The 26,410-nt window shown below is 38.5% G+C and overlaps 1 protein-coding gene across 1 annotated transcript in view; it reads left to right on the top strand.

Annotated features, from left to right (window-relative positions):
* The window catches only part of MTMR2 (myotubularin related protein 2), a 125,411-nt gene that overhangs the window by 83,485 nt on the left and 15,516 nt on the right, over positions 1 to 26,410 (top strand). The window contains exons 6-9 of the mRNA XM_008583413.1: positions 5,546 to 5,647; positions 6,850 to 6,933; positions 17,355 to 17,504; positions 25,586 to 25,771. Of these exons, the coding sequence (XP_008581635.1) occupies positions 5,546 to 5,647; positions 6,850 to 6,933; positions 17,355 to 17,504; positions 25,586 to 25,771 (522 nt within the window). The remainder of the gene's footprint in view (positions 1 to 5,545; positions 5,648 to 6,849; positions 6,934 to 17,354; positions 17,505 to 25,585; positions 25,772 to 26,410) is intronic.

The raw sequence follows: 26,410 nt of genomic DNA, 5'->3' as shown, positions 1-26,410 counted from the left end.
AGCATTTATCATTCACAGTCTTTTGGATATTAGCCATCCTAACTGAGGTGAGATGGTATCTCAGTGTGGTTTTGATTTGCATTTCCCGAATGCTGAGTGATGTTGAGCATTTTTTCATGTGTCTGTTGGCCATTCATGTATCTTCCTTTGAGAAATACCTATTTAGCTCTTTTGCTCATTTTTTAATTGGGTTACTTGATTTTTTGTTGTAAAGTTGCTTGAGTTCCTTGAGTATTCTGGATATTAATCCTTTGTCAGATGTATGTTTTGCAGATGTTTTCTCCCACTCTATTGGTTGTCTTTTAACTCTGTTAATTGTTTCTTTTGCTGTGCAGAAGCTTTTTAGTTTGATATAATCCCATTTGTTTATTTTTCCTTTGGTTGCCTGTGTTTTTGAGGTCATACTCATGAAGTCTGTGCCGAGTCCCACTTCCTGGAGTGTTTCTCCTATGTCTTAAGCAGTTTTATTGTTTCAAGACATATATTTAATTCTTTAATGCATCTTGAGTTATTTTTGGTATCTGGTGAGAAGTATGGGTCTAGTTTCATTCTTCTGCCTATGGATATCCAGTTATCCCAGCACCATTTGCTGAAGAGGCCGTTTCTTACCCAAGGAAGGCTTAGTGCCTTTGTCAAAAATCATATGGCTGTAGGTGTGTGGGTTGATTTCTGGGTTCTCTACTCTATTCCATTGATCAGTGTGTCTGTTTTTATGCCTCTACCATGCTGTTTTGGTTAAATTATACTTTGTAGTATAGTTTAAAGTCAGGTAGTGTTATGCCTACAGCTTTATTTTATTGCTAAGAATTGCTATGGCTGTGCATGGTCTTTTGTTATTCCATATATGTCTGGAGAGTTTTTTCCATTTCTGAGAAAAATGTCATTGGAATTTTGATGGGGATTGCATTGAATTTGTATATCACTTTGGGTACTATGGACATTTTCACAATGTTAATTCTTCCAATCCAAGAGCGTGGGATATCTTTCCATTTTCTTGTGTCCTCTCTAATTTCTCTCAGCAGTGGTTCGTAGTTCTCATTATAGAGATTTTTCACATCCTTGGTTACCTCTATTTCTAAGTATTTTATTTTTTATGGTGGCTATTGTAAATAGGCAAGCTTTCTTGATTTCTCTTTCTGCATGTTCACTATTGGAGAATAGAAATGCTGCTGATTTTTGTGTGTTGTTTGTATCCTCCAACTTTGCTGAAATCATTTATCAACTCCAAGAGTTTATTCATAGAGGCTTTAGGCTGTTTGATATATAGGATCATGTCATCTGCAAACAGGAACAGTTTGACTTCATTTGTTGGTTTCTTTGGTGGTAGATAAGCTTTTTTTTTTTTCTCTTTATTGTTAGCATTTTTATTTTACTAGTAGGTTTTGATTTTTGTTGAGTTTAGATGGCAGTGGTAGTTATTTTTCAGGTACCAAACCCAGTATTCCCTTGAGAATTTCTTGTAAGGCTGGTCATGTTGTAGTGAACTCCTGCAGTTTTTGTTTGTCTGAGAAATTTACTATTTGCCCTTCATTTCAGATGGATAGCCTTGTGGAGTAAAGTATTCGTGGCTGGCAGTCTCTGTCTTTTAGTATTTTGAATATATCATTCCATTTTTTTCTGGCTTTTAGGGCTGTGATGAAAAGTCAGATGTTAGTATGATTGGGGCTCCCTTATAGGTGATTTGATGCTTCTCTCTTGCAGCTTTTAAGATTCTCTCTTTGTCTTTGAGTTTTGCCAATTTGACTATAACATGTCTTGGCGAAGACCTTTTTGGGTTGAATACAGTTGGGGATCTTTGAGCTTCCTGAATCTGAAGATCTATGTCTTTTCCTATACCTGGGAAGTTTTCTGCCACTATTTTGTTGAATATGTTTTTGATGCAATCTCCTTTTTCCTCCCCTTCTGGAATGCCTATGACTCGGATATTTGAGTGCTTAAGGTTGTCTGATATCTCTCTTAAATTTTCTTCAGTGTTTTTAATTCTTTTTTCTTTTTTTTTTTTCTTTTTGTCTGCCTCTGTTATTTCAAACAGCCCATCTTCAAGGTCAGATTCTCCCTTCTGCTTCTGCAAGCCTGCTGGTTGAACTGTCTTTTGTGTTCTTTATTTCCTTGAATGAATTCTTCAGCTCCTCGAGCTCTGCTACATTCTTTTTCAGGGTATTGATTTCCTTGTAAATTTCTTCTTTCAGGTCTTGTATACTTTTCCTTGTTTCATCGTGCTGTCTTCCTGAGTTTTCTTGTATCTCATTTAGATACAGTATAATTTCCATAGAATTATTGCTTGAAATTCCTTATCAATCATCTCAAGGGCTTCTTGTTCTATGGGATCTAGAGATGGAGAGTTATTACCCTTTGGTGGTTTACTTTCTTGATTTTTTTTTTTCCTTTTTGTCTTTTTTCGTGACCGGCAACGGATCGCAACCCTCAGTGTTGCGCCTGTACCGGACCGGGACCGGCAACAGGATTGCAGCCCTTGGTGTTGTGCCCGCACCTCGCTCAGCCAGTGAGCGGCCGGTCCGTATGTGGGATCCGAACCNGCCCTTGGTGTTGCGCCTGCACCTCGCTCAGCCAGTGAGCGGCCGGTCCGTATGTGGGATCCGAACCCTCGGTGGGAGCGCCGCCGCACTCCCAAGCGGCACACTGTAGCAGTGCGTCACCGGGCCGGCCCTACTTTCTTGATTTTTGATGTTTCTGGTATCTTACCTTTGGTGTTTAGTCATTGTGGTAAGGGATTTCACAGTCTACTCATTTGGCAGTATTGTCCAGCTAGGATCCTGCCAGGACTGCCAATTTGGCATGGCTGCCTCAGTGCCTGTGGGCGGAAGGTTTGGGCCTCTCTGGGCTGTGGAGATTCAGCTGGGCTGGGAGTACAGCAGCGGTGCCTACCTGTTCCCATGCTGGCACCTCAGGTCATGTGGTTTCCATGGCTCTCGGGCCTCTCCAGGGGGGCCTCTCTGGTCAGTGCACACTTGCTGGGCTGGTGGGGGTCCGGTGGCAGCAGCACCTACCTGCTTGGTCATGCTTTTGTCTTGGGGCATGTGGTTGCTGTCATGTGGTTTCCATGGCTCTCAGGCCTCTCCAGGGGCATGTCTCTGGTCGGCGTGCACTCCCCTGGCCCGGAGATTTTCTGTCTTTTTAGAAATTCTTTTTTCCTTTTTATTTTTATTTTTTTGGTTTCTGAGTTATTTTGAAAAGCCTGTCTTCAAGATCAGAAATTCTTTTGTCTGCTTGTTCTAGCCTGCTGCTTAAGCTATTGGTTGTGTTTTTTATTTTGTTGACTGAATCAATTCAATGAGTTCTGCTACATTCTTTTTTAAGGTACTAATCTCTTTGTAAATTTCCTCTTTCATATCCTGGATTTTTTTTCTTGTTTCAGTATGTTGTCTGAGTCTTTTTGTATCTCATTGTGTTTCCTTCAGGTTTTTTCTCAAAATTTCTTTTTAGTCATTTCAAGAGTTTCCTGCTCTTATAGAGTCTAGTCTTTGAGAATTACTGTATTCCTTTGGTGGTGTCATAGTTTCTTGGGTTTTTGTATTTCTAGTTTCTCTAGGTTGATGTCTGGTCATTTGGTAGAGCAGTTGCTTCTTCTGTTACTCTGGAATGGGCTTTGAGAAGAGCGACTTTCTCTTCTTTTTCTGGTCTCCGGTGCTGAGTCATGGTGGCTAAGGCTACTGCTGTGGTGGTGCACTGTTTCTGCAGCAGCCATGGCTGTGGTTGTGGCTGTGGTTAGCCACCCACATGGAAGTGTTGTTTTTAGTGTGCTCTCTTCACTGCTTCCGGGCAGAGGGGATTGCCCTTGGCTCCTGTAAAGCATAGTACCTTGTAGTAGAAGAGTTAGATATGATATATTCGTTATCACCTATGTTTTCTGTTTTCTGTTTCTGGTTCTCATAATATTTCTGTTTCCGAAACAATGGTGGGAAAAAGTTGATGTTGTATACCTTCCCCAGTTTCATGTCTAATGGCATTCTCTAAATGCATTGATAATTGATTGAACCTTTGATTACATTTTTACCATTAAGTCATAGGTATTTAATACTATGTACCACTTCTCCAGGTCACTGTTCTCCTTATTATGGCCTAAATATTATCTGTGCACATGTCAATTCTAGATCCCATCGCTCCTTTCTTTTGCTGTTCTGCCAGTGCCAAAATTAAAAGAAACAGTACATGTATAATTCAAGATACTTTCTTAAGCTAATCTTGGAAGTTTTGTGAATCTGGTAGTAAAGCTAACGACTTAGTAAGTTTATGTTTTTCCATTATATTCAGAACAGCTCTGTGAATGTAATAGCTATCAACTTTATGTCAAGCGCACCATCTCCTCAGCACTTTTCTGTAGTCTAATAGCAAATAGACCATAGAATATAAGATGATGTGAAAGAGGATGACTTTAAAATCTTGATCATTTTAAATATAATTCTTTCCATTAAATAAGACCATTATCAATACACCCAAACATTTCTATGGCCTCTATTATGGTATTTTCAGAGAGCTCTGTGGTTAACAGAGTAATTCTGAGTATCTCTACTAGTAATAAAGATATTTACAAGGGAAAACAAGATATCAGCTTAGGTTCTTGCACGTGTATATTTTAAAAGATGATAAAGCTAGCATTCTGGTATTGGATCAGTTTTGTAATACAGTGTTTTGCTTGTTTGTGAATTGTAGGTACACTGTAGTGTATTGTCCCTGTGTTTGGTTTTACAAAATAAGGTATAATAATGCTAGTTTGAATTCTGCCTAGATTAAAACATTTAAATAAAATAGTCTTGAAATTATTTTTAATCCCAAATATTTTTCTTAGTGCTGTTAAGATATCAGTAAACCAGAAAATTAATATCTGCATTCAGCCTGAGCATAGAAAATTGCTTGAAGGCAAATAGTGGAAGGGAACCTTGGTTTTTAGACCTGACTGTAGAAACTGGATAACATCAACCAAATTATTCAGTTTACTTGCAAGTAAAAGTGGAAGAACTTGGACATGGAGTGTAGGAACACCTTTAGGCAGAGTTTGTATTATAGCAGCAGGGGATTTGCAAAGAGAAGATCCAATGGAAATGCATCCTGGGAAGGAATAAGTAGGAAAGTAGTCACCTAACACAAAGGAAATGAAGACACATATGAAGTATAACAACAGCTAATCAGGTTTTTAATAGGGAAATTCATGACAAAATAGGCTTTCACGGGGGAAGGACATATGCTAATTGAATGTATCAGTCATGATATTAAGCTTCAGATATAATATCTCTAATCTCCAATGCTTACGTCAAATGCTACCTCTTACACTGCCCTATCTTGGGTCCATAAGCATAGGTAAATTTTCTCCCCTCCGAATTCTGCCTTGTATTAGAGTACTTGTGTTTCTTTTTATTTCTCCTAATAAACCATTATAATTTCCCTGCCTCCAGGAGCTGTTGTCTGATTTATTTTTGCATCCCACGTTCATAGATCTTAACATTTTACAAGATAGTTGCAAGTAACCTTATTTACTGATTAAATAAAAAGTCAACAATGATTAACGTGGATTCTAAATCTTTTCTAGGATATTAGGAATTTACGATTTGCTCATAAACCTGAGGGACGAACAAGAAGATCTATATTTGAGAATCTAATGAAATATGCATTTCCTGTCTCTAATAGCCTGGTAAATCTTTGAAAAATATATACTATAATTATTGATGTGGTGTAAAGAAACTTGTGTAGGCTATCTAGAATCTTGACATTTATGTCCCTGCTTTGACATTTAACCAGATGTACAGTTTAGGTTTAACCTAATCTCTTAGGCTAATTTCTTTAGGTATGAATTGAGGAAGCTAGACTAGCTGATTTCTGAGGTCCATTCCAGAGCTAGTATTCTATAATTATATCATCTTTCTATCCATGCTGTTTCCACGATGAAAAGCTATATATGTAGTCTTCATTTGGATTGAAATCTCCTTTTTAATTGACAGCTGACAGTTAAAAACTAGTAATTTAGGAGGGAAAGGTGGGCAAATACTGAGTTCCTACTGTGTACTATCAACAGTGATAGGCTCCTTGATTTATGTTATGATGAAAAGCTATATATGTAGTCTTGATTGGGATTGAAATCTCCTTTTTAATTGAGAGCTGACAGTTAAAAACTAGTAATTTAGGAGGGAAAGATGGGCAAATACTGAGTTCCTACTGTGTACTATCAACAGTGATAGGCTCCTTGATTTATGTTATGTCACTTCAGTTTCACAGTAGCCCTGTGGTAGTAGAGATTATTTATCCCTATTCTGGAGGTGAAACCAGGATCAGCAAACAGTTGACTCAAGAGCATGGCTAGTAGGGAATAGAATTTGGAGTCAACACTGGTCATCTGACTGCAGTTTGAAATTTCTTATTTTACATAATAGTTTCTGCCATTTTGTCTATAAAAATGATAAATTTCATTTTTTTGTTGCATGCCAAAAAATAAAAAGCTTAGTGTATTTTGGAAAATTTAGCATAAACTTCATAGCTGCTTAACTGTTGATGTCTGTGATGTCAGACTAGTCTATTATATCAGAAGATACCATTTTAAAATGCATTTTCTTTCAATATTTAGAAGTAGATATGTGAAGGAAATGCAATGATACAGTAGCATTTGATAAATTTTGCTGGGTCTCTGTGCTTTGCTATATGTTTGAAAAATATGTAAAAACAATAAATTTTCAAAATTATAGAATAAAAACTAAAGCAACAGGGTAGAAAAAGGATTCCCATACAAAATATTCTTGCAGATAAGTAAATGAAAACTTTGGGTATGATAAGGATGCATTTCTGATTCATTGCCTTCTTAAATGTCTTTTTAAACAAATAACTCTGTTTATATTTTTGTAGCCTCTTTTTGCTTTTGAATACAAAGAAGTTTTCCCTGAAAATGGGTGGAAGCTATATGACCCTCTTTTAGAGTACAGAAGGCAGGTATGTACTTCTTTTCTTTCAATTTCAGTATTCTATATTCTTTTCATTACAAAGAAAACTCCATGGGTAGAAGTAAGCAGCTTTATGTAGGGTTGTTTTTTATGTTTTTGGTTTTTAAATGAAGACTAATCCTGATTGTTTGTCCTCCTTTCATTTTCTTTGAACATTTTTAGAACACGTCAGTGATCTTTTGTGAATTTTTACTTATCTAGGAATTTATATCAATTTATTTTGAAAAAGGGTGTAGCACTACAGCTAATGTTGGCATCCTGCCAACATCTCCAATGGTCGTGCTCTTTTACCTGCCTGTAATCCTGCCAACTGGGCCAATTGTTGAGCTAGGGCTGGCTCTGAAGCTTACAGACCCCTCAAGCCTGTTCAGACTGGTTCACAAACCCTTCACATGCCAGGCTGGGTCACCAGACCCCTCATACGCCAGGCTGGGTCACCGTCTGAAGCTTACAGACCCCTCACGCCTGTTCAGACTGGGTCACAAACCCTTCACATGCCAGGCTGGGTCACCAGACCCCTCATACGCCAGGCTGGGTCACCAGATCCCTCACACGCAGGTCTGTGAGCTAGGTAACTGGCCAAAAGGTCCTTGGAGCCATAGGTTCGAAGGCGTGGCTGTGCAGGGTGGATGCCCATGCTTGCTAACTCCACCCACACACAACTTTAATTTACAAAGAATGCATCACACCACCCCCAACTGGACCTGAGGTGAGGGGCCCTGATTAAACTATCCTGTTTTCCCAACAAAGCAGAACAATTTCGAAGTTGAAAATAAGATGATAGGTATATATAAGTTTTAATATTCTTATATGCCATTCAATATTATTCACACAGATATTTCTTTTTTGGGTATCTGATAATTTAATTCTGAAAAAATGCCTTAATAATTCTACTGTTTATAACTTAGCTCTACATAAAATTTTGAAAGTTTTAAAGCTTCACAGAGGACACAGTGTGCTTCCTATCATGTCCTGCTAGTGACAGCATTGATTTACCTTGGTTTGTAACCATAATGGGAATAACCCCTCTACATTTTGAATTCATCACATATTCTATATATAGATCAAAACTTTACTCCTATAACCTTCTCAGGTATTTTCTACCCTACTTTGATTCAATTTAATTTAATAAATTTTTACTAATACCTTCTTATCCCTTTATTCTTTGTCTTTATTCTGCTGAGACAGTTTGCTTTGTAATTCTTTCCCAGTGTTACCAGCTTGTGGCGGTATCATCTCTCTTATTTCTTTGGCTTTTTTTGTGCTCCAAGAAGAAAGTTGTTGCATCTGTTTTCTCACTGCTGTATCCTCAGGAGGTAGCACAGTGCCTGGCATGTAGTAGACAGTAAATAGCTGTTGAATGAGTGAATGCATGAATGAAACTTAGGAGGAGAGTATTCTGCTCCTAGTATATGCTCTGTAAATATTTGTCAGCTAACAAGTCTCCGGCATATATTGGTTTTATTAACTTAACCATGTAAGTGGCACATACATATGCCTGGTTTTTTCTCAGATTTCATAAATATTAATTCATTTGATCTTTATAATAATTCTGTGAGGTAGGTACTAATATTATCTGCATAGCATATGAGTAAACTGAGGCAGAGGAGCATTGAGTAATCTGCCTAATGTAACACAGCTACTAAGTATGGGAACCATGATTTGAATGCAAAAAATCTGGTTTTGGAACTCTGCTCTTCACCAATATACTGTAGACTTTCCCCCTAATATCAAAATATTTTTTAAAAAAAGAAATTGGGCTCCTCTTGCTGAGAGACTAACACTTCTTATGGAAAAAAATTGTCCATAGTAGCTATAATAAAGATTTCAGCTATAACTGAGAAATATGTATATTTATATTAATCAGATAATTGAATGAATGTAACTTAAAATTCGGCTGTAATTGCAACTAAGGAGGTCACCGTAAGACTAAGGAGAGCATCCAAAAAATCATGTTTACATTTCATGTATCTATGTGCTACCCGGTAGTTTGGAATCTAATGAGTCTTATAGATAGTGAATTAATTGATAATAGATGATATTTGTGACCTCATAGAGCAAGAGGGATTAAAAATAAAAGCGTAGGTTCTCCTGGGATAGGGTGTCTGATGAATGCTACCCGGTAGTTTGGAATCTAATGAGTCTTATAGATAGTGAATTAATTGATAATAGATGATATTTGTGACTTCATAGAGCAAGAGGGATTAAAAATAAAAGCGTAGGTTCTCCTGGGATAGGGTGTCTGATGATCAGTCCTTACATATTTTAAAGTCAGGTCCCAAAATGCTGGTTATTCAGAGTAAGAGTGAACTGGAATTAAATAAGGTCTCGACTAGACATGAAGCCTAGATTTGTGTAACTTGAATTTTCTGTTAAACGAAGAGAGAAAAAGGGTGGGAGGGTCAGAAATTATTTTTGAAGAGGTAAGCTGGAAATATTTCCAATCCAATGAAAGGTACCAATTTACAGAATCAACAAGCTCAGTTAATCTCAAGCAAGATTAGTGTAAAGAAGTTCAAGTCTAGACACATCACAGGGAAACTATAGAAGATCAAAAACAGAGAACATTTAAAAAACAGCTAGAAAAAAATAGCAGATTATCTTCAAAACAAAAGACTGGCAGGTTATTTTCAAAAGCAACAATGGAAGATAGAAGATAGTGTAATTTTATCTTGAGTGTGTTGAAAATAAAATATCTGCCAGATTAGAATTCTATACCCAGTGAATATATCCTTTAGAAATGAAGGTGAAATAAAAACATTTTTATACAAATCAAAGAGTGTTAACTACCAGAAAAAATTCTAAAGGATATACATCTAGTAGAAGGAAGGTAACCCCATATAAGAAGATCAGAGATCAAAAACCAAATGAAAATCAGAGAGAATGGTAAGGTATGGTAAATCTAAATGAACATTGACTATATACAGCAATAATAATTTTCTGGAGTGTACTGTATATGAAATTAGAATACTTGGCATCAATAGCACATAATTTAGAAGAGGAATAAACAGAGTTACAGTGTTTAAAGCTTCTTGTATTGTCTGGAAGATAAGGAAAGATTTATTATTACTAAATTTTCATAGGGTTGTATGTTATAATGTATTCTAAATGCATGTGATAGAAAAGAAAGGCTGGAAGTTAAAGAGCTGTAATCTATTTTAAAAAGTTAGAAAAAGTATAGTGAAATAAACCTAAAGAAAGTAGAAGGAAGGAAATAATAAAGATAAGAACAGATATTAATGAAATAGAAAATAATTATACAGTGCAATAAGAATCAACAGAGACAACTGTAGTTTCTCTGACAAGATCAATAAAATTATCAAAACCTCTAGAGAGGTTTAACAAGAAAACAAAAAATGAGAATTCCCAAGTAAACAATATAACAAGTGGAAAGAAAGACATCCCTATATAAATTATGCAGATGTTAAAAATGATATCAAGGGGCCGGCCCGTGGCTCACTCGGGAGAGTGCGGTGCTGATAACACCAAGGCCCCGGGTTCGGATCCCATATAGGGATGGCCGGTTCGCTCACTGGCTGAGCGTGGTGCTGACAACACCAAGTCAAGGGTTAAGATCCCCTTACCGGTCATCTTTAAAAAAAAAAAAAAAAAAATGATATCAAGGTATTATGAACACCTGTATCAGTAAACTTAAAAATTTTGGTGAAATGAATAATTGCTTAGAAAAATTTAACTTGCCCGAACTGATTCAAGAAAAAATTGGAAAACCTATGTAATCCTGTATCCACTCCATAAATTGAATCTGTGATCAAAAATCTTACCCAGAATAGACCCCATGCCCAGGTTTCAGGGACAAGTTCTACCAAACATTTAAGGAAGAAATAATTCAAATCATATGTAAATCTTTCACAAAACAGTAAAAAAACAAATAAATAAATAAATAAACTTAGCACATGAGTCTAGCAAACTGCATTAGTCCATTTCTGTTGCTTATAACAAAATACATGGAACTGGGTGATTTTTAAAGAAAACAAAATTTATTGCTTACAGTTTATGAGGCTTAGAAGTCCAAAGTCCAGGGAACACATCTGGTTGAGGGCCTTGGTGGTGGTGACAGTGATGGCAGAATATCACATTGCAAAAATGGTGGAGCAGAGAGAGAGACTAACTTCCTCTTTCATTCTCCTTTTAAAATCCTCCAAACCACATCCATGACCACCATTTTAAATGCATTCACTAAGGCATGGTCCTACAATCTAATCACCTCTTCAAGGCCCCACCTTTCAATTGCCATAATAGGATTTCCTACCCTCCCAACAGTTGTAGTGGGGATTAAGTTTTGGGGGGACATTCAACCCAAGGCATTCCACTATTGGCTCCCCCAAACTCAAGTCCTTTTCATATGCAGATATCTTCATTTCATCCCCAAAGTCTTAACTTGTTTCAACTCAAGAGTCCAGTCTCAGAGTCCCATCTGTGAATTCAAAACAAGTTATCAACTTCCAAGATACAATGGTAGGACAAACATAGGGTGTGTATTCCCATTCACAAAGGGAGAAATAGGCTAAAAGAAAGGTGTAACAGATTCCAAACAAGTCCAAAACCCAGCAGCGCAGGCATCAAATCTTACAGCTGGTGAATCATGTAACTTGACTCCATGTTCCACATCCTCTGCATACTGGTGTGGGGGTTGGGTCCCCAAGTTGTCAGGCATCTCCATTCCTAAGGCTTTCCTGGTCTTAGGCCATGCTTCAGCTCTTGCAGACTGGCATTGCATGCTGATAGCTCCACAATTCTGGGGTGTCCATTGTGGTCCCGCTCCCACATCTCCACTATGCATGGCACCGGTAGGGTTTTTCTGCTGCAACTTCAACTCCACATTTCCTCTAGGCATCACTTCATTGAACACTCTGTGGTGAATCTGCCTGTGGCAGATCTCTTCCGGGGCCCCCCAGGCTTTCCCCTATATCCTTTGAAATTGGGGTGGAGGCTCCCAAGTCTCCACACCTCTGGCATTCTGCAAGCCTGCAAATTTAACAGCACATAGATGTCACCAAGGTTTTTGACTTGTAGCTTCCAAAGCCACAGGTCCAGCCACACCTGGGGCCAATTTAGCTACAGCTGAAGCAGCCAAAGCAGCTAGGGTGTGGCTGTGGGGAACAGCATCCCGAGGTGGCTCTGGGCAGCAAGCCGTGGAGGGCGCCTTGGGCCTATCTCCTGAGACCATTCTGTCTCCTAGGCCTCTGGGTCTGTAATGGAAGACGCAGCCTCCAAGATCTCTGAAATGCCTCCCCTTGTAATCCCTTTCTTTTATACTCATCTCCTTAGCAAAGGGCCACATCATGACTGAGGAGGGTTGGTCTATTAGAATACTTATAAATGTGATTCACTACCTTAAGAGGTTAAAGCAGAATTCAGTCTTGAAACCTGTATTATAGAATTTTCTTCCTCAGTATACCACTCCACAGAGAGTCCTTATTACTTAAAAACTCTACCTAAAATAGTCTTTAAAAATTTTTTTTAACTCCTCATGTCCATTATGCTTTCTTGATAATTTAAGTTCAGACCTGTTGTTTTCTTGGTAATCATTAGATTTGATAGCCAAATTATTCTAGAATTCAAATATGAACATCCTTAAGGTGTGACTTTTGTATTTAGATTTCAAACATTGCATTTTAATTATAAAGCTTCAAATTTACTTAGGTTTGTTTCACTAAGCCAGGAAGAGTAAAAATCCACCACTAGAGAGCTAAACATATCAAGATGGTTTGAAGCTGAGTTTGTTAGTACAATCTTATGTGACAAGTGAAATTTTAAATTCTTCATTCTTATACCATCAATTGATCAATTGGTAAAATATGAAACAAAATACAGAATAAATGGGAATCAGCTAAAAAACCAAGAGTCTACAAGTAACATTACAAGATTTATTCTAATCATAAAAACCAATATCAGAATAAGGCAGTTAAGCAATCAGAAAATCTGACAAGTGTCTTTTTTTTTTTTTTTAAATTATTGTTCTTTTTTACATTCTAAGCTGTTGTTGAGCAGTTGAGGTGGAGGGGGAGAGAGGAAGGAGGAGGGGGAGATAGGGTGGGAAGATGAGGAAGGGGGGAGGGGGGTGTGCTAGAGGTTTGTGGCAGCCCCCTCCCCCATTCTAGCAGAGGAACCCAGGGGGCTTCTGGTAGCAACTCAGTCATGGCTGGGCTGGATGTGTATGTCATGGGGAAGTGGCTGAGGCTCTTGGCCCCACCTCCTCAACCCGGCTCAGGAGCCTAGGGCACTTCCAGTGGTGGCCTGCTGGTGGTGGCTGGGCTGGATATGGATGTCGTGGGGCGTGGCTGAGGCCCTCAGCCCCCATCCCCACCCCAGCTCAAGAGCTGTGGGTGCTTCCAGTGGTGGCCAGGTGGTCATTGCTGGGCTGAATGTGGATGTAGAGGCGTTGTGGCTGAGGCCTTTGGCCTCCCACCACTCCAGGTCAGGAGTTTGGAGTGCTTCCAGTGGCAGCCTGGTGGTTGTTGCTGGGCTGGTGGGCTGGATGTGGACATTGGGGGTGGGCATGGCTGAAGCCCTCAGCCACCCCCTTTGCCAGCTTGGGAGTCTGGGGGGTGCTTCCTGCAGAGGCTCAGTAGTCATCGCTGAGCTGGATGTGGACTTTGGGGGGCCTGGCTGAGGCGTGTGGTCCCTCCACCCTGGCTTGGGAGGCTGAGGGGCTTCCAGTCTTTCTAGGTTTTATAGGTTTTCTTTGATGGTGATATAGACCTTTAAGGTTAATATCAAAATTTTGTCTCTGATCTGTGAGTGTTTTGTTTTTTCCTTCAGTTCTGTGTTGGATTATTAGCTACCCCCACTACTTAAACTCTGCACTGGAACTAATTTGTTGTCCTTTGCTTACTTCTAAAAAGGAGGAATTTCCTGTGGGGACCAGCACTTGAGCTCTGTCTGTAGTTGAGCTAAATTGCTGCTTTACTGCTGATTCTCTGGGGAAGGCTTTTTGTGCAGCTCAGATTTTAACTGTTGACCTCATAAGCATTTCTGGGTCTTGTGAGGTCTGGTTTACCTGGGTTGTGTGGAAACTTTGGTCTGGGCCTGAGTTTTTTCAGCAAACTTCATCCCCTGCAGTTCTGTATTCCTGACCAGTGTCCACTGAGTGAATCTGTGCTGACTGGGAGACAGGTCAGCTGTCCATGGTGTCCATCCCCAATGTTCCCCCAGTGGGCCTGTCTCCCTCACTCCAATCACTTCTCATGGGGTGGGCCATGGACCGGTTCCTTGCAATGACTCACCAGCCTCTGCATGGCTCCTTTTTTTATTTGTCTGTGGTCCCTCACTCTTGTGTGTGTCCATGGGAACCTTGTTAGTGGTCTAGCTGGCCTGGGAGCCAACAAAGCCCTCTTCTCCCCTGCAGCCTCCAAGTAACTTCATACAAAGGGCACAGCAGTGGCTTTTACTAGCTCTTGCTCCATGTGCTCACCAGGGCCAGGCTTGAAGTGGCTGGAGCTCGAAACCCCCAAAGTGGTCCTTTCTTTCTCTTGTCACAGCTGCTTCGTCCTTCATACACTCCGTAGGTCTCTCTTCTTCTTTCCCTCAGCTCTAGCAGTCCCAGCTTGGTAGTTGTTCTTTTTTAATAGTTGTACATTAGTTGATTGTGGGAGAGGGTGATGCTGGGGACCAGCTATTCCACCATCTTGACCAGAAGTCAACAAGTGTCTTTAGAATTGTAAAAAAGAGGAATATTCTTTGGGAATCCATGCAGAATTTGCTGTCTGTTCTAGCAGAATTCAGTACAGAACTTTGGAAACCAGGTGAGGTAACTGTGTCCAGAGAAGAGAAGTAAATTATTTGTAAAAGGAAAAAATAAAGAGTGAAAGAACAATTATACCCATACAGAAAGAGAATTATGAAATTAGGAAATGAGCCGTCAGGATAGAGCATTGAACTCTACATTAAATGATATGGGTGCTTTATGGTCTTTGGCTTACTAGGTGAATTTGTTGGCTTTTATGTTTCTGCAGAATTAGAAATTTTGTCTTTGAATCACCTAAGCTAAAATTTCATGGAGAGGACTCTATATTTGTAGTTAGAAGACTTAGTTTTTTTCTTTTTTTGGATATCTTTTAAGTTTATTACAGAAGAAAATGAAGATCTCTTAATATTTAAGACTAAAAATAAAGCATTGGAGCATTTTTTTTCCCTTTAAATTAAAAAAAATTGGAAGTGGTAATACTTGCACTTTTGTAAAAGGAAAAAATAAAGAGTGAAAGAACAATTATACCCATACAGAAAGAGAATTATGAAATTAGGAAATGTGGTCGTCAGGATAGAGCATTGAACTCTACATTAAATGATATGGGTGCTTTATGGTCTTTGGCTTACTAGGTGAATTTGTTGGCTTTTTTTGTTTCTGCAGAATTAGAAATTTTGTCTTTGAATCACCTAAGCTAAAATTTCATGGAGAGGACTCTATATTTGTAGTTAGAAGACTTAGTTTTTTTCTTTTTTTGGATATCTTTTAAGTTTATTACAGAAGAAAATGAAGATCTCTTAATATTTAAGACTAAAAATAAAGCATTGGAGCATTTTTTTTCCCTTTAAATTAAAAAAAATTGGAAGTGGTAATACTTGCACTCTGGTCAAAATTGAAAAGGTCCAGAAGTTTATATTGAAAGATAGGTTTCCCTCCCAGCCATCCCAGTTCTCCTCCCTTTAGGAAACAATATTCCTGGTTTCCTATATATCCTTTCAAAAATTAGATGTGTACAAAGCTTGTGTATGTGTGTACATTATTTTTTTAAGCATATGGTAGCATACCATGCACACTATTTTTTTTTTCTTTTTTTTTTTTAAAAGATGACAAGTAAGGGGAGGATCTTAACCCTTGACTTGGTGTTGTCAGCACCACGCCCTCCCACGTGAGCTAACCAGCCATCCCTATATAGGGATCTGAACCTGTGGCCTTGGTGTGTCAGCACCACACTCTCCCAAGTGAGCCAGGGGCCAACCCTCCATGCACACTATTCTATACCTTTCTTTTTTCATTTAATATATTTTGAAGATAGTACCATCTCAGAACATACAGACGTTCCTATTTTTTAAAAACTTGAGATATAACTCACATTCCATAAAATTCACTATTTTGAAGTATACAATCCACTGGCTTTTGGCATATTCACAAGGTTTTGCAGTTATCTCCACACATTTAAAAGACTTAGGTTTGGGGCCGAGCCCGTGGCGCACTCGGGAGAGTGTGGCGCTGGGAGCGCAGCAGCACTCCCGCCGCGGGTTCGGATCCTATATAGGGATGACCGGTGCACTCACAGCACTCACTGGCTGAGCGCGGTGCGGCCAGTCTCAAAAAGGACAAAAAAAACCCCAAAAGACTTAGGCTTGAATTTTAGCTGTAGCTCTTACCCTCACCCTTAGGTGTATGCTCTTGAATGAGTTGTTTATGTCACAGTGCTATAAATGATAAATTTGGAATGTACATGGAATTCTCTACAACTTCCTAATGTATAGCTTTGGTCAAATTACGAACTGTGCACAGTTTCTTCATCTATAAAATTAAGTTAATGAAAACTGAATACAATAATTTGTGTGTGTGTGTGTGTGTAAAGAGGCTGGCATAGTGCCTATACATAGTAGATGCTCAATAAATGTATTTTTTGTTGTAATTTATTTGTGTTTTTCTGTTTGATGATAGGAGTTTTCAGGGAATATAAAATTTAAAATATTTAGATTTTCTTAATTCTAACCATTTAATATAATGACTTTCCATCCTCCATTGGAAATTTTCAAATGTCTTATTAAGTAATACTATATGTGAAGTAATACATTATAAAATGGCAGGTATTGAAGGACCACATGAGAGCTTAGTAATTGGTATGTTTTTAAAAGTTATTTAAGTATTTCTTTTGCTTGTTGTCTGTCTTTACTTGGCCCTCCAATACCCCCATGCTTTTCTAATTAGAATCTTTTAGATTAGCAACATTTCATTAGTACTACAATACAGGAGTGAAAATTCGCTTTAGGTATGTAAGTGATAACTATGTATAAAGCATGCGGGTGGACACTGGCGCCTGCCCTCTGAAATTTCTTTGTATAGATGAATGGCAACAAGATTAATCATTCAATCGAACTGAATGAGACTGTGTTTGCAGTCTTTCTGTTTCCTTCCTTCCCCCTGTATAGGCTTAGCACAGACCTGAACTCAATTAATATTTAATGAATTGATAAATCTATGAACATAAAATTGGGTGCCAAAATGAATACAGATCCCTACATTTGAATGTCTCATCCTGAAAGCCTGGTCACCACAAGCAGATAGTAACTATTCCAATAGTTGAAGAGATGGATAGTAGACATAAGAGAGGTTGAATAGGATGGCTCTGTCTTGGTGTCTTAATATTTTAGTTAGGTAATAATTTTTCTTTTGTTTTATTTCACATGTAGGGAATTCCAAATGAAAGCTGGAGAATAACAAAGATAAATGAACGATATGAACTTTGTGATACATACCCTGCCCTCTTGGTTGTGCCAGCAAATATTCCTGATGAAGAATTAAAGAGAGTGGCATCCTTCAGATCAAGGGGCCGTATCCCAGTAAGTCTGAAGCTTTGATGAGACTTCGCAAATGCTTTTACACTTACCTAACGCTGAGAGTAATGAATGGGAGGATGGATACAGTACAGAAATAGCAACAGCAGCAAGTCTTTTGCGGGGACATTGGAGATTGAGTTATTTAGTAAGATTAAAACTGGAGGGAAGACTTAAAGAGGTTTCTGGATAATCTTGGCATGTATTAGATAACTGCGCAGAATTGCATGGTTCTTAACTAGGAAAGAAAGTTTGCTCTGTGCATTATTCATTTTTTTTTATCTTATTATACATTCTTTGGTCATGGTGCTAAATGTTCTCTTCCTTTAAGTCCTAGAAATAACAAAATTTTACAAATTTATGATGAATAACTGGATCCTAGAAAGATCAACTCAAATACTTTGGGGTACAAAATTCACAGAATCTGAAGACTTTAGATTTGGGTAGTTTTACTGATACAGTAATAAAACTTTAAAAGTGGGATTTATTTAGCCCTGGGTTTTTTTGTGTGTGTGTTTTGTTGGTTTTTTTTTTTTTTTTTTTTTTTTTTTTTTGTAACATCATTTTAATGGTGGAATAATCAACTGCTGTTGAATATTCAGCTTATTTCTTTTTAAAAATTTTTTGCTATTATAAACAATGTTTGGATGAACAGCCTTTTATTTAAATTGTGGAGGATATACCCAGTTATTTCCATGTTGCTTAGCTTTTTGACGTTATTGTGATTTCCAAGCATTCTCTATTAAGCTCTAAATATTTCTCCTTAAAGGAGACAAGGGAGGGGCATGGCATCCTAAACCATTATCAGTTAATACTTTAGTTACAGGGCATAAAGATGAAATGAGATAATTTGTGTGTGAAGCCTTAGCCCAGGGACTGGCATGTATTCTTCCAGTAATTGCTTGTTCCTCTCCCTAAGCTTTATACCGTGAGTTAGCAGGAATGAGACTTAGGATTGTTTTCTAGGATAAGAGGAAAGGAAGAGAGGAATGTAATGCAGAAAAGGTGGTGGGGTAAAATATAAGATTCCTCACCTTATTTTTTCTAATCATTCCCACACATACCTCATTATAAAAATCCCTTCTTTTTTAATTTGCAAAAGTATACATCTTTATTGCAAGAGATGTTTTTTACCTGCATACTAAAAACATTTTTTATAGCGTAATGAATTATTACATGACAAAGGCTCTTGTAGTCTTGACCCATGTCAAGAAGTCTAACTGCCAGCCACTAAGTCCTTCACATGTATGTGCACACCACCCCAATCAATTTCACCTTCTACCCCTATCAAAAGTAACCACTATCGTTTCATAGTAATAATTTCTTTGTATTTCTTTATACTTTTATTACCAAAGTGTACATACTTAGACTCTGTAATAGTCTTACCTTTTAAAATACTGTACTTGATATGTCCTTTAAATCTCTCTTCATCTATAGTCCTCCCCTTTCCCTTTTATATGTATATATTTTTCTTTTTTAAATTTTATCTGTAGAGCTCTCATAGTCTGGATTTTGCTGATTGTATCATGGTGTGGTTCAACTTTCTTCTGTCCTCTGAATTTCCTTCAAATGAATCCAGAAGTTTATTCAGATTTAGGTTCAGTCCCTTTAGTAAGGCTATACGTGGTACATCAGGAAGCACGTAATTTGTGGTTGATTCTCCTTTTTGAGATGTTAGCAGCGGTTGATGCTCAGTGCCCAGGAACATTAATTCATTAGTGGGTAACAAAATGGTCATAATCTCATTTTGTGATTTCTTTTTTGGCTATTATTTCTCTTATCTGTATTTTGGATAACCAGCAGTTCAGTTCATATAAGAAAGACAGGATAAATGCTTGATTCTTGGCTGGCTGGTTATTTCAGTTGGTTAGAGCATGCTGTTGTAACACCAAGGTTGAGAATTCAGACCAGCTGCCAAAAAAAAAAAAAAAAAAAATTCCTTGATTCTTCTTATTTACCAGTTTTCCCAGTAATGAATTTACTCCCTCTCATCCCTTAAAGGTAACTAATTTTTTAAGTCTCATTATGAACTCATGTATTTCGATGTTTCTGACATTTTCTAATCCATTACAAGTATTATTTTTTTGAAGTAAAAAATTGTCTTATCTTTGTTCAGAGGGAATCTTTTCAGGTTATCTCCTGAGGTTTTTTTGACACAACCATAGTAATCTTTGCTGTCTCGTATGACAGGAAGTACTAGATTCATCAGTAAATCTAGTGCATTTCCTGCCCTAGACTGGAATAGCCATTTCTCCAGGAAGTTCTGGTTTCTGTTAGTAGGAAAAAGTATTTCAAACCATTATCTGGGTGCTAACGATGCTTATTTGCTACTTGGTTGGTTCTATTTCTAGATCTTTTCAGTGGACAGAATTAGGAAATATATTTTTAAATATAAAAGTACCCCATGAGTTCATACTGATGCTTTCAATTTAGTCAGTATTAACAAGTTTTTACATAACATCTTCAATATTACTATATCAGTATCTCCATTTTTCCACACCAAGCATCCTGGTTCTTAAGGACACAGGAAGTGATAAAATTAGTGTGTCCCATAGTTACCCATTTGCTTTATCCCACCACAGTCTCGGAATAACAATGTTAATACTACCATCACCAGTACAATTACTGAAAAGTTAAATTTTGTTTTTGCATTTGTTCTCCCCATTCTTTCCTATTTTTAAGACACTTTTTATTATATCTACATTGTCAAAGCATATATCCTTTACATATTTTCCCTTTTATACACGTTCTCCCTTCTACGTATTACTTCAACAAGTAGCTATATATTTTGTGCTCACAACCAATGCAGCCAGATTCCTACATGGATGTCTTTCTAGTCAGTTTTTCTTTTTTTTTTTTTCGTCTGAAGTTGTTTTCTAGTAAATATTTTATATTCCTATGGAGAAATAATACTTAAAAAACTTTGCTATTGGCATAAGGTAGCAAAAGTCGACTAATTGAACAGAAAATACAGAAACTAATTTATATTTTTTTGTGAACTTGATTGGCATTGTAGATCACTAAAAGGTGCAGGATAATTGGTTATCTGTAGAGATAATAGAAAAAACTGAATCTCAAGTTCTGCTCAATATCAAAAACAAATATCAATTCAGGGGTATTAAAGACAAATGTAAAGTGCAAAAGTATAAACATTTTAGAAGACTGTATAAGAAAGTAATTTTATTACTTTATGTATTAGTCCATTTTGCATTGCTATAAAAGAATTACCTGAGACTGGGTAATTTATAAAGAAGAGAGGTTTATTTGGCTTATGATTCTAGGACAGCTACATCTGGCATGGGCCACAGGCTGCTTCTACTCATGGAAAAAAGTGGCAGGCAGCTGGTGGGTACAAGCAGATCACATGGCAATAGGAACGAGAGGAAGCAAGAGAGAGGGCAGGTGCCAGGGTCTTTTACACAACAAGCTCTCATGCGAACTGACAGAGTGAGAATTCACTCATTAATCCCCCCACCTACGGAGAGCATTAATCCATTCATGAGGGATCCACCCCCATGACTCAACCACTTTCCAACACTGCCACATTGGTGATCAAATTTCAACATGAGTTTTGGAGGGGACAGCACATCCAAACTCCATCATTCCACCCCTGGTCCCCCAAAACTCATGTCCCTTTCACACACAAAATACAATTATTTCATCCCAACAGTCGCAAAAGTCTTAGCTTGTTCCAGCACCAACTTAAAAGTCCAAAGTCCAAAGTCTCATCTGAGAACAAAAGCAAAGGTCCTTCCAGCTGTGAATGTGTAAAAATCAAAAACAAATTTATCTACTTCCAAGATACAATGGTGGAACAGACATTGGGTACACATTCCCATTCCAAAAGGGAGGAATAGGACAGAAGAAAGGAGAAACAGGCCCCAAACAATTTTGAAACCTAACATGACAGACATTAAGTCTTAAAGCTCCAAAATTATCTTCTTTGATTCCAAGTCCTGTGTCCTGGGCATAATGGGGCATCTGGGCCCCCAAAGCCTCGGGCAGCCTCACTTCCATAGCTCTGCCAGGGGTAGTCCACTGAACAGTGCTGGTGCCTCTGGCTTTTCCAGACCTGTGTTGCACGTTACCAGTGACCCTACAGTTTTGGGGTCCTGGCAGCTGCCTGGCTGCCTTGACTCTACTAGACATTTCCCTGGTGGGGGCTTTCTGTGGGAGCTCTGACCCCACTTTCCTGCTCAGTGTTGCTTTAATAGATGGTGTCTGCCATGGCTCCACCCCTGCGGCAGGTCTCTGCCTGACCCCCAGGCTTTTCCATAGATCCTCTGAAATCTGGGTGGAGGCTTCCATGCCTCCACTGCTCTCGTGTCCTGCCAGCCTACAGACTTAACACGATGTGGATGCCACCAAGGCTTCAGGCTTCTACTCTTCAGAGCTGCTGTACCAACCACACTTGGTGCTGTTTGAGGCAGGGCTGCTTTAGCCAGAGCAGCTGGGATGCTAGGAGCTGGTTCCTGAGTGCAGTTGTGCCCCAGGTCTGTCCTCCAGGATAACTCAGTCCTTCTAGCCCTCAGGGTCTGTGATGGGAGGGGCACCTTTTCAGACTTCCAAAATGCCTTCAGGGCTTTTCTGTCATTGTCTTGGCTATTAGCATCTGGCTGCCTCATCACCAAACTAATGTCTTTAGTAACCAGTTTATTTGCTTCTTACCTTGCATTTTTCTCCTACTCTCTGCTTCTCTACCACATGGCCTGGCTGCAAATTTTCCAAATCTTTATGCTCTGCTTCCCTTTTAAATTCTGGCTTTACATCATGCCTTTGTTGCCATAACTCAGAGTAGGCTGTTAGAAATAACCATGCAGCTTCCTTAGTGCTCTGCTGCTTAGAAATTTCTCCCACCAAACATTCTGATTCACAAACTAGTAAGTCCCACCTTCCACAAAGTCCTAGGGCATGGACACATTGCAGCCAAGTTCCTTGCTATGGTGTTGCAAGGGTGATCTTTTGTCCAGTTCCCAATAAGTTCTTCATTTCTATCTGAGACCTCATCATCTGCATGGTTTTAACTGTCCACGTTCCTTTCAACATTCTGATCACAATGATTTAACCATTTAACTCTAAAACGTTCCAAACGTTCTCTCATCTTTTTGTTTTCTTCTAAGTCCTCCAAACTCCAGCATTTGCCTAATACCCAGTTCCAAAGCTGATTCCACATTTTCATGAATCTGTATAGCAACACCCCACTCTTCAGTACCAATTTTCTGTATTATTCCATTTGTGTTGCTATAACAGAAATACTGGAGACTACGTAATTTATAAAGAACACAGGTTTATTTGCTTACGATTCTGGGACAGCTGTGTCTGGGATGGGCTGCTTCTGCTCATGGCGGAAAGTGGCAAGTAGCCAATGGGTACAAGCAGATCACATGTTAAGAAGAAGCGAGAGAGAGAGAGAGAGAGAGAGGACGTGCCAGGGTCTTTTAAACAACCAGCTCTCTTGGGAACTAATAGAGCAAGATCTCACTCACTACTCCTCCTCCCTCAGGGAGAGCATTGATCCAATCATGAGGGATCTGCCCCCATGTCTCAATCAGTTTCCAATACTGCCACATTAGTTATCAAATTTCCACATGAGTTTTGGAGGTGTTGTGAGGCTGCTGCACAGAAAAGAAACCAGAATACCCAATTGAGAATTTAAAAGGGGGTCTTTATTGACCGGCCAGCAACTGTCCCTCCAAGAAGGTCTGGGAGGAGAGCAGCCCTGACTTGAAGTTTAGAGGGTTTTTTAAAAGGCACATTTTTACATTAGTCACACAGTTAAAATTATCAAATAGTCACACACTTATAGTTATCATATAGTCATACACATATACACATACCCTCCTGGCGTGAGGAGTGGGTTTGGGGAGGCCTAGCACAAGCTAATAACAGAAGCTGAAACAAGCTAGTTAATCGCTCAGGAGCAGCTTGGGTGGGGGATAGCAAGCAAAATTTAAACTTCTCTAAGTGCAAGCTAATATTTAGCTTTTAACTTCTATTAAGGGGGCTGAAGAGCTGAGGGGTATTTTCAAACAACAACATTTTCTAAGCAATTCAAACACTGTTTAAACTTAATCAATCTACCTTGTCACACAGCAAGCAGTTTTACAGAAGCGAATTTCGTATGTAATGAAAGTGGGGGTCATCCTATTTCACTACACGTCCAAACTCCATCACTTACTTTCTGATATTTCCTGGCTCCATACTGTCTCTCCTACCCTGTACCCACACCCACACTTACACCTACCCTAACCTAACCTCTTCCTCACACTCTACCCACACACATTCTTTTTTCTAGACCTTCTCTTCCACTGGTACCCACACCCACACTTACACCTACCCTAACCTCTTCCTCACACTCTACCCACACACATTCTTTTTTCTAGACCTTCTCTTCCACTGTCTCTGCTACCTCTGTCCTGCTCAATTTTCATTATACTTTCAGCAGGAGGGATCCCTGGCCAGTCAGTTAGGGTAGTTTATAAGTGTTAGACTATGTTGGCTCCTTTACCTCTACTGTAGGCCCTTTATACTCATCAGCTATTAGAATGCACAGAACCCCTCCCAGTTTCAGCTGCATTTCTTAGGTTGATCTGTTGTGCTTTTCTGTAGTTCTAGAAAAAGAAAGCCAAAACAACAAAGCAGAACAAATAATAAAAATTATACGATGCTCTCGAGGTTCTCCTGTGTCCATTTCTTCTGCTTCCTTTCATTCACTGATAGCGGCCAGATCTTGTGGCTGTTGGTAGTTTGCCCCACCTGTTGGTATTTTGGAATTCAGTGGAATATTTTGTCACCTAGTTCTGTTTTAAGTGATTTTTGTGCATTGTTGGTTTTACTAATTGCTCTTTTTTAAAATACCAGCTTTATGGAGATATAATTCACTTACCATGAAATGTATTCTTTTAAAGTGTACATTTCAGTGTTTTTAGTATATTCACAAAGTTGTACAACTATCACCACTATCCACTTCCAGAGCATTTTCATTATATGTGTTTTTGTGATGGGTTCTGTATAGTTGTTACTATTGACATCTTTCTAGAATTTGTTCCAACAAATTTGAATTGAAAGTCCCTCCACCCCTGACCTGTCCTGTTCCCACTATTTAGAAGTAATCCTTGTTAACAGGTACCCACTGAAACACTGTTAATTTTGTAACTGTGATAGTACTGAATCCACACTATTTCCTAGACTATCAGTGTCAGAAAGGAAGCCTGAACTTCTCTTCTTTTGGTAATTTATTGTTGATTAAGAACTGGTGACTTTTGTTGTTTTCAAAGGTGTGAGTCATATGATCCCTTAATTTTATTTAACTACAGTGGCTGTTCCAGTGTTTTCCTAATTTGTTTCTATTAGGGCTCTAAGAAGTGTGATTTTATGCATGAGTTAGGTAGGATATAGGGGAATATTTTATTCATAAAATATAAAAAGTCCAGAAAAATTAGATTCTCTTTTCCAGCTATAGCTGAGTTTGAACAGCAAGTATTTCCTCATTCTGTTCTGTAGATGCAAAGTTAAGTCTTTTAGGATAGTGATGACAAATAGCATTCTGTGCTTTTATACTTGTTCTGTCTTACTTGTAAAGAATTATGTGGTTAAAATAGAAGCAAGTTATTATCATTTCAAATAATTTATTTTGAAAATATTAAGATTAAAATGAGATGAAGAAGCAGGGAGGTGAAGGAGCATGGGTGAACCAGACGTGTGGTCCCTGCACATGGAACTTGTAATCTGGTGATTTCAGTAAGTATGCAGGGAACTCTTCTGTAAGAAATTGTTTAAGTGGAATTTGAAATATGGGCAAGGAAAACTTAATGATGTAAAATGTTTAAATACCTTCATATCATGTTTCACATTTAATTTTTTAATGGCCACATAAGGAATCAGGGTGAGTATATATTCCTTTTTTCTGAAGAAGAGCATGAGGTAGAAAGTGGTTGTGTTCAGTTTCCTTGAGCCATCATCCACATTTTTCTGTGGAGTGTTCCTTGACCCCACTATTGGATAATTTATGGCACTTTTTCATGGATGTCCACATACAGTGGATGTGCATTCATTTATGATTTCCTGTGATGTGTCCTTTTTTCCAGGCAAAGGGTGGAGGTTATGAAAGTGAAGATGCCTATCAAAATGCAGAACTAATTTTTTTGGATATCCACAATATTCATGTTATGAGAGAATCATTACGAAAACTTAAGGAGATTGTATATCCCAACATTGAAGAAACTCACTGGTTGTCTAACTTGGAATCTACTCACTGGCTAGAACATATTAAGGTGAGTATATGTTACTATTTCCCAAACACAGACTTCCTCTATCCTTTGTCTATATTGGCTGTTTTCTTATAATTGAAATCAACGTCAAGCTACCTTTCTGAACAGTGAAAAATTGATAACTGCTTTGATAATTAGAACTACTTCTGTTGTTTGAATGAATTAGTTTCCTGTATTGTCCATTTGGTGCTGTTGTACTTATTTTTTTCTCTCTCTTTCCCATTCTATCTGAATTCTATCCATCCTTCAGATCTCAGTTAATATTTCATTTCTTTCATAAAGTCTTTTCAGGTCATATTGATTTTCATTTTCTCTAAACTCTTCACTATGCCTTTTCTTTCCATTTAATCAGGTGCTACCCTGTACTTCATTTATTTGCTTTTGTGTTTCAACCAACATATATAGCTAACTCATGGACTGGATATTCTTATTTCTTTTTTGTCCCCTCAGGAGTTAGGGCAGCACTATCTGTGAATAAGTACCTAATATTGTTGCATGATTTGTGAAATTAAAAACTGATCAGGGAGGGCCGAGCCCGTGGGGCACTCGGGAGAGTGCGGCGCTGGGAGCGCAGCAGCGCTTCCCGCCGCGGGTTCGGATCCTATATAAGGATGACCGGTGCGCTCACAGCGCTCACTGGCT

This window comes from Galeopterus variegatus, unplaced genomic scaffold, assembly GCF_000696425.1.
Source record: "Galeopterus variegatus unplaced genomic scaffold, G_variegatus-3.0.2 Scaffold97, whole genome shotgun sequence".
Classification (NCBI taxonomy): Eukaryota; Metazoa; Chordata; class Mammalia; order Dermoptera; family Cynocephalidae; genus Galeopterus; species Galeopterus variegatus.
Note: the sequence above shows the minus strand (reverse complement) of the source record. Positions and strands in the feature narration are given on the sequence as shown.